We start from the raw sequence: 12,973 nt of genomic DNA, 5'->3' as shown, positions 1-12,973 counted from the left end.
TATATATATATATATATATATATATATGTATGTATGTATTTGAAGCAATGCCTTCCAAAACCTTTTCAATGTAACTTAGCAGATCTTTGGTAAATACTCATAAGTACCAATTGTTAGCAAGTATGAAATGGTTGGTAGTAATACCAGCTAAAAGTTGTTTGGACTTTCTAAAATTCTTTAGAGAAGACTCACAAAGAATTTCTGAATGAGGACTATAATTCTAAAGTAGTTTTAAGCACTTTTTATGGCTACTAGTCTCTTCTATCAATCTGAACAAAGACACACAAAAACTCCAGGTGATAATGAGAAGGATTTTTCCTTATTTCCAATATACACATATTCCAAATCTGTACAAATTAAATAGTGGTATTTTATGAAGGTATCAGTGCGTTCAGGAATTCCTTATTGCACATAATGATAACAAATGCCCAGTTCTTTTGGCCTTACCCTGCCAAACTAATAAACAACTTTTTTCTATCACATTATCTTTCTGTAAAATCTAGAGTGGGTGATGCCTTCGAGACTGGGGTTGTGAAAGGATCTCTTGGAGGGGCAGGACCAGGTGGAGGGACAGGCGGTGGGGGTGGTCTTCTTGATGGCAACACACAGAAAGGAACATTTGTACCTTTATTCCAGTCATCATCAAATGTCAAATTTGAGCCAGAAAATGAAGCTGGCAGGTTACCCAGTGAGCCTGGACAACAAGCTGACTTTGATTTCTGCTTCACACCAAAGTCCTCTCCCTCCTCGAAGGTTACCCATCCTTTTGGATTACTAATTTTATCTGAGGATTGGCTCTGCAGATCAAAATTGTCCTCAAAGCCATCAAGTGAAGATGAAGGCTTGCTTCTGCTAGGATCGAGGTGCTGGAGAGAAGGGGAAGGACTATTAACAACAAGCCCTTCTTTGGAAAACCATGAAGCTACTTCTGATTCTTGAGACTCAGCTCTAAATGGGTTTCCAGGAGCAGCAGTCCTGTCAGTGAAAGGATTTGTGCTGCTCAAGCTAGTGATAAATGGGTTTGGAGAACTTCGCATATTTTCCTGGGATTTACTCCGGGCTGGAATTGGAGGCATTGTTGGCATGCAACTTACAACACTCAGAGTATCAACATTACTTTGTATTGCAGAAGGCAACTGGATAAACCCTTTTGAGTTTTGGGTTAGAGCAGGTGATGTTTGAACAGATAACTGAGCCTTTGACACAGCAAGCAGATTAAATGACAGCTCTTCAAATGGGTCATTCTTCAATGGTGGTTCCAGAGTGACATCAGAGACTCCATTTGTTTTTACCTGGAAAAGAAAGAAGACACTGTATAATCAGAGTTTATATTTACTCTTAATATTCCCAATGTTTCCTGTCTCAATTGTTCTTCATTTTTAGGGGCAAGTATACAAATTTAGAAACTAGAAGGCAGCTTTGTATATTTTGCTACTCTGATAATTTAAGTATGATGATACAACTACAATAATTTTCTTTAAAAACTCCCTACTAAATACATCTTTTTACTAAATAAATGTTTTTTTAAATCCCAAAGAAATTAAATAGAACTTACTTCATGCAAGTATTAAAATGGTAAAAGAGAGAACTGTACAGAATTAACAAATGGTTTTTGCTTACGTCCAGGTCTATCACATTTTATTAGCACGAACTTAAGAATTAAGAAACTCATATTCAGAACTCATGCTAAATTTATAAATAAACTTCCAACACCTTTCTATGATGATGATGTGGTTTCATTGGTCTGGTAAATATATTTTCATTTAATATTACTATGGAAATTCAATTAAATGGATAAAAATTTAGTTCAATTAGTATAGTTGTATTATAAGCTGGAAACAATACATCTTTTCCTTTTCTACTTGGAAAAATGAATTTTCAAAGTTTTTTTTTTGGCTTTTAATATAAATTCTCTTTTTTAGAATAAACTCTGAATAATGTGACAACTTTCCTTAATCTTGTAAAATCGTTATAAAGCAGATATATTATTAATAACCAAGTGCAATAATTGAAAAAGAAAAAAAATGGGGAAAAATCCCATTTTCTATTCGGTATATTAATTCTAAAACCAAAATGAAGCTGTGCCCAGAATAGTGCCGAGTCCCTTTCACGTGAACTGTTACTGATAGGAAGAGTGTCCTGAATTATTTCAAAGTTATAAAAAGTTTACACTGGCCCCCTAAGTGGCCTTTGTGCCTAATTCACGAAGAAACTAATGAGTAGAACAAAGCTAAGGGACTGAGTAAATTCAATTGTTCTCAAGGGAAATGAAACTCTAGTCCTGGCTTCATTAGCAATTAAGCTCATTCTTAATTAGAAACAAAAATAAAATCTCTCTATATAATTGTTACAACTGGATAGATGACCTGGACATTTATGCCAACTTCAAGATAAGAAAAAAAAAAAATCAAGATTGGAAAAACTGGGGAGGGAGAGCTCTAGCTGATAGTTTTCAATATATTTTCCCCTCAGAGAATAGTATGTTTTCCTAACAAAATGACACCATCCAAAATGAATTAAGATAATCGATAAAGCAAAACAACTAAATTTCATGAAATATAGTGCAAAAAAAGACCCAGACTCCCAATTAAATGTAATTGCATATTACAAAACATTAATTTATGCACTTTTAAGAATAGGGGTATTCATTTACAAAAGGAAATTATATGGGTAACTTGATAAGTGACTTTCAAGTATCTGACTCTTCTATTAAATTGCTCTAGAATATACTTTATATACTTAAATACTGAATAAGTTTTCCTTCAAAGAAATTTAATGTAACAATAAATTTGTATGAAATAAAAGAGTAAACATGTCACAGACTCAAAAACTGTATTCTAAGTGTATAAAAAGTTAAGCTGACATATATATCGAAATATATTTCAAAAACAAATTTATCATAAACATCATAAAATTACAGTTAACTATATTGCCAATGGGACTCTGGTGGTGTAATGCCTAAGGGATTTGACTGCTAACCAGAAGGCTGGAGGTTCAAACCCACCAGCCACTCCTCAGAAGGAAGACTGGCAATCTACTTCCATAGTGATACCGCCTTGGAAACCCAAGGGAGGGGCTGTTATGAGTTGGATCCAACTCATCAGCAGTGAGGTTTTCTCTCTTTTTTTTTTTTTTGGTATACTGCCAATAATTTCAGGATAATTTATGATTAAGAAAATAAAATGGAAATATTTGGGCCTGGGATGCAATTCTCTCATGGCAGATCAAACAGTTCACAATACAGACATAATAGGAAAGGAGAATTTTATGCTTTGCACAGCTTACAATAGTTGGCCTTAGCCAAATAAATGCTATACATTTAAATATCTTTATTTTCATATTAAGAAAAAAATTTATTTCAAAATAAGTTAAAAATAATGTGTTACATGTGGCGTCATTTTGCCTAATTAGGCTTGAAATGACAATGAGAGCCACACCAACATTCATTACATTAGAATTAATTTGTCATCTAAGCTGGATTTTTGATGACTTGATTTTAAAAATGGTTATGTTTTTACAGAGAAAGGTGTTGGAAAGATCTTTTATAATATTAATTTTCATCTTTCTAAGGCATCGATTCTTTTTTACCTATAAAAATCTTGCTGGTAAAACTACAGGCAGTCCCCAGATTACAAATCAGTTCCATTCTTAAGTCTGTCTTTAAGTTGAATTTGTATGTAAGTCAGTATAATTAGGTACTGTTCGTATCTAACATCAGTTAGTCAAGTGGTTGTCCCTAAATAAAGTATACAGTATATATTCTATGCATAAAAAACATCAAAGAACAACTTAGAAAAACAGGGTAAGAATGGCTGCACAACTCAGAGAATGTAATCAATGTCACTAAATTGTGCATGCAGAAACTGTTGGTGTATGTTTTGCTATGTACATTCTCAACAACAACAAAATAAATAAAGTTTAAGAAAAAAAGAAAACCATATGGAGCACAGTTCTATTTATTCTGACACACATAGGTCAGATTATGAGATGGAATCAAGTCTATGGCAACTGTATTGTTTTTTAAAAAATACATACTCTAAGTATAGCTTCATTATGTGCATGAGTGAATTTACAAAAAGAACAACTTTTATGAAGTGTGCCTTCAGATCCTATGTCTCAATAAGACCCTATACATCACAGATGACGAAACTGGTATCTAGAAGGTAAAGACTCATATTGTTTAAGAAATGAATGCTTAAGGCTATCTGAAATAATCAAGAAATAGTGCCCATATGGTTGTCACCCAGAGGCTTCTTACACTAATTTCAGACATCAACAAGAACAGAAACTAGTGTTTTAGAAGTAAAGGGTCTATACTCTATGACCCATGGGTCAAAGAGCAGGCTCTTACTTTTATAAATAAAGGTTTATTGGGACACAACTTAAAAAACTTTTTTTTAAAGAAACATTTCCAGATAGACTAAACATTTTTAATATGATACAGTAAAAATAAAAATGGTTTGACGCACATAGCAAAGTAGTACCTGTTTGTTATTACCAACCACTGTATATACCTCAAATTTTTAATATAATAGGCTTTACAGGGATTGGTTCATAACTACAAGATATATGTAAGTCAGATGTTCATAACCCAAGGACTGCCAGTATTTAGGAAAAAAAAAATTCCCAAAACAAATCTAAGCAGAAATTATTGAATTTTGTGTTCATATAATTATGCCATTTAATAATTATGCCACTGTTAAAACTGAGAACCAATTTGCTTTTACCAAATAGGCTTTCATATACCTAAACTTACCTCCATCAAGTTACACATTTTAGTTTGGTTAATTTTCATAAAAAATGAAGCCAAAAATTATAAAGCATTAGCAAGAAAGACTAAAATGGTTCCTAAAAATTCAAAATACTAAGAAAAATAAAAAGCAAGTTTTATGGTATGATAATAGAATTTATTAATGAGGACATGTGGTTTTAAAAATGGGTGAATCTTTAGATGTATGAAGCACAAGATTCATACATCTAATGTACTAGGACAGATGAAAAGCACATACAAGATTGATAATTGTCAGATACCTGTTACCCTGATGGTTGCTCCTGCTTTGAGAAAGGGAACACAGACATCAAAGGAAAGAGTTAGGAGGATAATCCCAGACCAACCAGCAACTCTACCAATTCAATATTCAAAATACTTTCTGTTCTGTGTTATAAATAGAATCCAAGAGCAATGATATTTGCAGGTCAAAGCATTAGTTCAAGCAACAATTCCAGTTCCTTTTATAATTTTGAACAAAAATTTTTTTGTTGAATTAGGGCCCAGACTTAAATTTTGTCTGAGGTTGATTACAAACCAGTTTAAAGTGTTGTTATTCCAAAAATATATTCAAATAGGTTTTTGGAACTCTAAAATATTGTAAGCAGTTTAGGATAGCCTATGGATCTGTCATCATCAGAGAAAATGTACAAAATGGCACCACTATGCAAAAGAAAAGTACCAGCTCATCAAAAATTAGCATCCATTTAACAAATTGGTCAGAATCTAGACTTGCTCCATAATACTCCGTTTTCTCAAGGACATTATCTTCAACTCACCTCAATTTGAACAAGGAAAGAAACTAGATCCACTTTTGTTGTTTAAAAATAAAACCCATCATCATCTTTCTATATTAGAGCAGTATCTTTTTCATCCAGTATGCTCAAGAAACAAGGAACCTTGGTAACGAAGAGGTTAAGTGCTCAACTGTAAACCCACCAGCCGTTCCACAGGAGAAAGAGATGTGGCAGTCTGCTTCCATAAAGATTACAGCCTTAGAAACCCTTGGGGACAGTTGTACTCTGTCCTAGAGGGTTGTTATGAATCAGAAATGATTCGTTGGAAACATACATACTTTGGCAATTTAGAGAGATACTATTCTAAAATACATTAACCATTTTTAGAGTTTCCTGTCTACTAAACCCAAGTCTCCTGAATTTGAGTGAACACTTTCGTGATGATTTCAGGGTTCTCTATATCAGGACTGGACAGCAGGAATGAGTTTCTGGACCCTCCATTAAGAGACCCAGAATGCTGAGATTTTCTAATTGGCCTCTTCCCTCACTGTCCTCTTTCATTAAAGTTGAGTTCTGTTATTTACTTCCTGTTAGATTTCCCTTTGTCTGGTTCTGAACTAACTGATATTCAGATGACTAAGATAATTGGAAGTCAGGCAGATAAGTGAGGCATTTTTGTACATAGTCAAGAATCTGTAACATGTTATATAATGATTCATCAGATTTAAAGGGATCTTTTCCAAATGGAATTAGAGAGTCAAAGAACATTTAAATAATAAAAAATAAAGCTAAATTATATAAGTTTTCATGTTTTAAATAAGTCATCTTATAGGTTTGAGACAGGATAAAGATTATTAACTGTTTAATTTTAAGACGATTTCATGTCATTACCAAACTATCAAATTGTCAGATTTTAAAAATGTCACCCTTAAATTTTCAATTTATAGCTACTTCATAGAATTTTTAAAATTTTACTTTTTTTGAATAAGTGTTATTCTTATGCTTCAAAAACTAAAAAGGTATAAGAAGGTATAAGATAAAAAGCTCTTCCTTCCCTTAAACACTGTCTACTTACATTCCCTGAGGCAAACTAAAGTTAAGCACTTTGTGATCTCTTACAAAGACACAAGTTAAGAACTCCTACCCTCAAAAAAGAGAGTGTGTCCTTGTATGTAATTTTCAGAGGAATTTTATATCCATGACTGAGGAAAAAAGAAAATTTAAAACAAATATCTTTGTTATTTTTGATTAACAGAACATCCCAAGAGTCAAGAAAGAACACTACCAAGCATGTGCTGTCTGACACCAAATCACTACACCATTTTAATGAAAACCAGAAATTAAAACAATGAAAAATGATCTAAGAAAATGACATTTGATGGTCATGGGAATATTCATCCTGTACTACTGTGTGTCATAAGATGACTTTATATTGACACTTTCACACTTGTCTAAGGATACTTATGCCAATACAGAGTTTTAGGAACTAAGTTGCACTTTTATTATGAACTAAGTGGTTAAGAGCATGGCTGCTAATGGAAAAGTCAGTGGTTCAAACCCACCAGCCACTCTGTGAGAGAAAGATGTGGCAGTCTGCTTCCTAAAAATGACAGTCTTGACTCTCTGGAACAGTTCTACTTTGTCCTATAGGGTTGCTATGGGTCAGAACAGACCAATTATATTTTAAAAATAGAATTCTATACATTACATATAGTATTGTAATTGGAGGGCAAATAACTGTTAAGCATTCTACTACTGATTTAGGGCAGAAAGTGAACATCCAGTTTATATTAAATCCATTGCCCTCCTATTTTAAAAATAGAATACCATACATTACAGGGAGCTCTGGTGGCATAGTGTGCCTAAGGCATGCGACTGTTAACCAGAAGGCTGGTGGTTCAAACCCACCAGCTACTCCTCGGAAGGAAGACTGGGCAATCTACTTCCGTAGAGATACTGCCTCGGAAGCCCAAGAAGGGGTCGCTCTGAGTCGCAATTGGCTTGATGGCAGTGAGTTGTTTTTTTTTTTTAATTTTATTTTGATTTGGGTGAAGATTTACAGAGTAAATTCACTTTTCATACAGCAGTTCACATATACTTTGTCTCATGTTGTTGTTGTTGTTATGTGCCGTCGAGTCGGCCCCGACTCATAGCGACCCCTCCTTGGGTTTCCGAGGCAGTATCACTACGGAAGTAGGATTGCCCAACCTTCCTTCCGAGGAGTGGCTGGTGGGTTTGAACCACCAGCCTTCTGGTTAGCAGTCAAGTGCTTTAGCCACTATGCTCATGTCATTGACCAAAATTTACAATGCAACAGCTCCCCTTCCACTTCCTCCCCATAGTTACCACTTCCCAGTGTCCATCCCTCCATACTCTCCTGCCTCCTGAGCTGTCTCCCTGTGCATAAGCAGCCCTTCCTTCTCCCATGATTGTTCTCTCCAGGGTGTGTGTCTACTTGAGGTAAATGTTTAATTCACATGCCTGTACTTTGTTTGGCTGGAAACCACAGGTGTGGGTTCAATTCCAGAACTGAAGGGCAGCTAGGGGCCATAGTCTCAGTGGTTCCACCAGGCTCTATTGGACCAGCAAACCTGGTTCCCACTTTTTTTTGCCTCCAAATGATTTTGAGTTTTGTTCCACATTGTTCTCCCTCTCTATACAGGATCTCCTACATCCCTTCCAAGTGGATGACAGTGGTAGCCAGGCACCATCTAGTTCTTCTGGTCTCATAGTTGTATAGGTTGCAGATCGGATGGTGTGCCAGTTGCTAGGACTGATTGTTTCCATTAATTTTGGTTTTCTTCTTGATGAGGAGAGACCCATTGTTGCATCTAGATGGCAGCTTGCTAGCTTTTAAGAAGTTTGATTTTTTTTAAATACATTACAAGAAAATAATAAGAGAAATCCCTGATTCCAGGTGGCTTGGTAGGGAGAAAAGAATGGTGGATGTTTATTCTATGAAGGATTTCTAGCATTATTAAATCCAGCATCCTAGATTTTCTGAGCCAGAAAGTAAAGACTACTTTTTGGTATTAATCAGATTAAGAGAGCATTTTATTTTTCTATATTATGTATCCTTCTTCATCTTTCATCTTTATCTTTCCAACAATTTAATGAGTCAACATTAATTGGTTCTTAGTTGTTTAAGATTATATTCAGATTGTTTTAAAAGGATATCTGGTTTTCACCATGTAGAAACTAAAGTAGGAAAAGGTTAACTTCTGTTAACTAGATGGATGTATGTGTAAAGATAAATGTAAACTGTAATCTATAAATATACTTAAGGGCCTAATATTAGACTAATGTCTAATATTTCTATATTTCAGATCTTTCCAAAGTTTAAAAGCAGACTTTTACAATTGCACATATTTCTTTGGCCTTGATGGTATTTTCAAGTTTCAAATAAAATATAAGGTTATAAAAACCAAAAAACCAAACTCACTGCCATCAAGTTGGACCCAACTCATAGCGACCAAAATGTACTTAATAAATTTCATTTGATCAATTTTGATGAAATGTGTGTAACAAAGCTAAGTAAAACAGCATCCAACCAAAAACAAAATAATTTCATTTGAATGATTATTCCTGTATTAAAACGACTTTGTATGTGTACACAAGAATTCTTTTCAATAGAAATCACTCTGGCAGAATAAGAGTCCTTGTAATCCCATGATTTCAGCCCACCAAGGCAATGGCACTGTTTTCTGGGAGATACTAATGAGGAGAATTATTATTTTAACAGTTTTTACTTTGGTGAACAAGCCTCCTGCTTCTAGCCCAAGTGATCTAAACTGACCCAAAAATGAATGATTACAAGGATTTGAAATAAGTGAGGAACAATAGTGTCAGCTCCAACACAGAAAAGAACTACTGCTTGATTAGAGGAACAAAAGGATTACTTTTTTATTGAAAATTACCATATTGCCACTTGTCTAGGAGCTGATCTGATCTGCCTTTCTCACCAGGATATGAAAGTCAAGACTAATTTGTTATGGGGAATAAGAAAAATAAATTCTTGTTGTATATGCTAATTTATTAACTATCCAAAGTAAACTATGCATGAAAAAAACAGAAAGTTGCAAACACTTTAAAATGTTAAGATGAGAAAACAGCCTGGGAACCAGCTGTAATGCCCAAAAGAATCCTGATTTAGGATTACTCTGTAGAATCACTGATCTAAGCAGTAGATTAAAAAACAAACAAACAAAAAACAACCTGAAATAGCCAAATAATACCTTTATTATATGACTAGTTTGTGAGGTCAAATGACACTCACTAGTTGAAGACATCTCAAGATGCTATTAACACCAAAAGATAAAAACAGAAAGTAAGAAAGCTTGTATTTGTTTATTTCTTATAAAAGCTAGTAATTAAAATAAGTATATTTGAAGACTCTCCCATATTCATCAAAGATAATACTTGAATAGTGAGACTTACTTGCTGTTGTGAGGAAGATTCTGAAGGCAAGTTATGGGATGACCTGCTTCGAGGTGGTGGCTGGGGGGGAGTTTCCAAAATTGGCTGGGGGACAGACTGAGGCAAAGGTGCTGCCATAGGGATAAGAGGCTCCTGCATCTTTTGAACAGGTGGGGGCAGAGAAGGCTGCACAGGAAGGGCAGCCTGAGGCTTCAGTGGTTCAGGAAGGTGAGCTGAACCTAAAGAAAAAAAATCATTTTCAGATGTCAGATGTTTACTAGAAAACCAAGTTTTATCCCTCCTTTAGTGAAATGTTGGGAGGACATTCTAGGTTTTTTTTTTTTTCTAATAAGTAGCCTCATTTCTTATGGTATAAAGAAGGGATATCCATATTTGAGTAAGTTGTAGAAGGTGGGAAATGACAGGAGGAAAAATGGAAAGAAAAAATGAAAGGAAAGAATATAGAATAAACTGTATTTCTAATATAGTGTCTACCTTTTGGTACTTCAGATGGTTTGCTTTGGCTTTCAGGAGTTAGTCTTCCAGCAGACACCCGAGCATGGCTCTGTGGCGCACTAATAACTCCTGCACGGGGTGGAATCATCTACAAGCAGGAAATGTAACATTTGAGACACTTGCTTATTTTCACAGGTAAGATCCTGTGGAAATAACTGTTCTTGTATCACATTTACTCTACTGTCTATATTATTCCCCAACTTATCATTTTAATTGTTCTCTATCTGTAGCTACATATTCATACCAGGGCTATCATTGCTGATGTCAGATAGATCTTGGCTCAAAGCAAAGAATACCAGAAAGATGTTTACCTTTTTATTGACTATGCAAAGCCATCTGACTGTGTGGATCACAACAAATTATGGGGAACATTGTGAAGAATGGGAATCCCAGAACACTGAATTGTGCTCATGAGGAACCTGTACATAGACCAAGATGCTATCATTTGAATAGAACAAGGGGATACCCAGGAAGGGTGGCCATCAGGGTTATATCTTTTCACCATACTTATTCAGCCTGTGTGCTGAGCAAATAATCCAAGAAGCTGGACTATATGAAGAATGCAGCATCAGGCGTGGAGGAAGAACCATTAACAACATGTGATATACAGATGATACAACCTTGGTTGCTGAAAGTGAAGATGACTTAAAGAACTTACTGATGAAGATCAAAGACTACAGTCCTCAGTATAGATTACACGTCAATATAAAGAAAACAAAAATGCTCACAACTGGATCAATAAGCAACATCATGATAAATGCAAAAAAGACTGAAGTTGTCAGGGATTACATTACACTTGGATCCACAATCAAAACCCATAGAAGCAGTAGTCAAGAAGTCAGACATCGTATTGCACTGGTCAAATCTGCTGCAAAAGATCTCTTTAAAGCGTTAAGAAGCAAAGATGTCACTTTAAAGATGGTAGTTGTTATTGTTGTTATGTGCTGTCGAGTCATCTCCAACTGATAGTGACCTTACATACAACAGAACAAAACACTGCCCTGTCCTTGTGCCAGCCTCACGATCCCTACTATACCTGAGCCCATCGCTGCAGCCACTGTGTCAATCCATCTTGTTGAGGACCTTCCCCTTTTTCATTGACCCTCCACTTTATCAAGCATGACATCCTTCTTCAGAGAATGGTCCCTTCTGACAACATGGCCAAAGGAGATCAGATGAAGCCTTGCTATTCTTGCTTCCAAGGAGCATTCTGGCTGCACTTCTTCCAGGACACATTTGTTAGTTCTTTTAGCAGTCCTTGGTACTTTCAGCATTCTTCACCAACACCACAACTCAAAAGCATCAACTTTTATTCGCCCTTCCTTATTCATTATCCAGCTCTCACATGCATGTGAGGTGACTAAAACTACCATGGCTTGGGTTAGGCACATCTTAAGTCTTCAAGGAGATATCTTTGCTTTTCGTCACTTGAAAGAGGTCTTTTGCAGATTTGCCCAATGCAATATGCCTTTTAATGTCTTGACTGCTCCTACTATTGGTGCTGATTGTAGAATCAAGCAATATAAAGTCTTTGACAATCTTTTCTCCATTTATCATGCTGCTGCTTACTGGTCCAGTTGTGAGGATTTTTGTTTTCTTTATATTGAGATGTAATCCATACTACAGACTGTAGTCTTCAATTTTCATCAGTAAATGCTTCAAGTCATCCTCACTTTCAGCAAGCAAGGTTATGTTATCAGCATATCACAGGTTGTTAATGATTCTTCCTCCAGTCTTCATGCCATGTTCTTCTTCATATAGTCCAATTTCTCAGATTATTTGCTCAGCATACAGACTGAATAGATATGGTGAAAGGTGCCCATCCTGATTTTAAACTATGCAGTACCCCCTTGTTTTGTTCGAACAACAGCCTTCTGGTCTATGTACAGGTTCTTCGTGAGGACAATGAAGTGTTCTGGAATTCCCATTCTTCTCAAAGTTATCCATAATTTTTTATGATCCACACAATCAAATACCTTTGCATAGTCGATAAAACATGAGGAAACATCTTTCTAGTATTCTTTGCTTTCAGCCAAGATCCATCTGACATCAGCTATGATATCCCTCACTCCATGTCCTCTCCTGAATCCAGCTTGTATTTCTGGAAATTCTGTGTCAATATACTGCTGCATTTTTGAATTATCTTAAGATTTTACTTGCGTGTGATATCAATGATATCAATATATCAATGATATATCAATGATACTGTCTGATAATTTCCACATTCTGTAGGATCACCTTTCTTTGGAATGGGTACAAATAAGGATCTCTTCCAGTCAGTTGGCCAGGTAACTGTCTTCCAACTTTCTTGGCACAGCCAGGTGCCTCCAATGTGGCATCTATTTGTTGAAACATCTCAATGGGTATTCCATCAATTCCTGGAGCCTTGTTTATTGCCAAATCCTTCAGTGTAGCTTTGACCTCTTCCATTAATACCACTGGTCCTTGATCATATGCCACCTCCTGAAAAGGATGATCATTGACCACTTCTTTTTGGTATAGTTACTCTGTGTGTTCCATCCATCTTTTTTTTTTT

The 12,973-nt window shown here is 35.5% G+C and overlaps 1 protein-coding gene across 1 annotated transcript in view; it reads right to left on the bottom strand.

The window, feature by feature from the left end:
• Positions 1-482: 482 nt before the first annotated feature.
• Positions 483-12,973, bottom strand: part of SYNJ1 (synaptojanin 1) — a 150,710-nt gene continuing 138,219 nt past the window's right edge. The window contains 3 exon segments of the mRNA XM_007941282.1: positions 483-1,292; positions 9,943-10,160; positions 10,417-10,525. Coding sequence (XP_007939473.1) covers positions 483-1,292; positions 9,943-10,160; positions 10,417-10,525 — 1,137 coding nt within the window.

This window comes from Orycteropus afer, unplaced genomic scaffold (genome assembly GCF_000298275.1).
Source record: "Orycteropus afer afer isolate SDZICR_OR568_19922 unplaced genomic scaffold, OryAfe1.0 scaffold00078, whole genome shotgun sequence".
In the NCBI taxonomy this organism is placed as follows: domain Eukaryota; kingdom Metazoa; phylum Chordata; class Mammalia; order Tubulidentata; family Orycteropodidae; genus Orycteropus; species Orycteropus afer.
The sequence above is the reverse complement of the archived record's forward strand: the minus strand, read 5'-3'. Positions and strand labels throughout refer to the sequence as shown.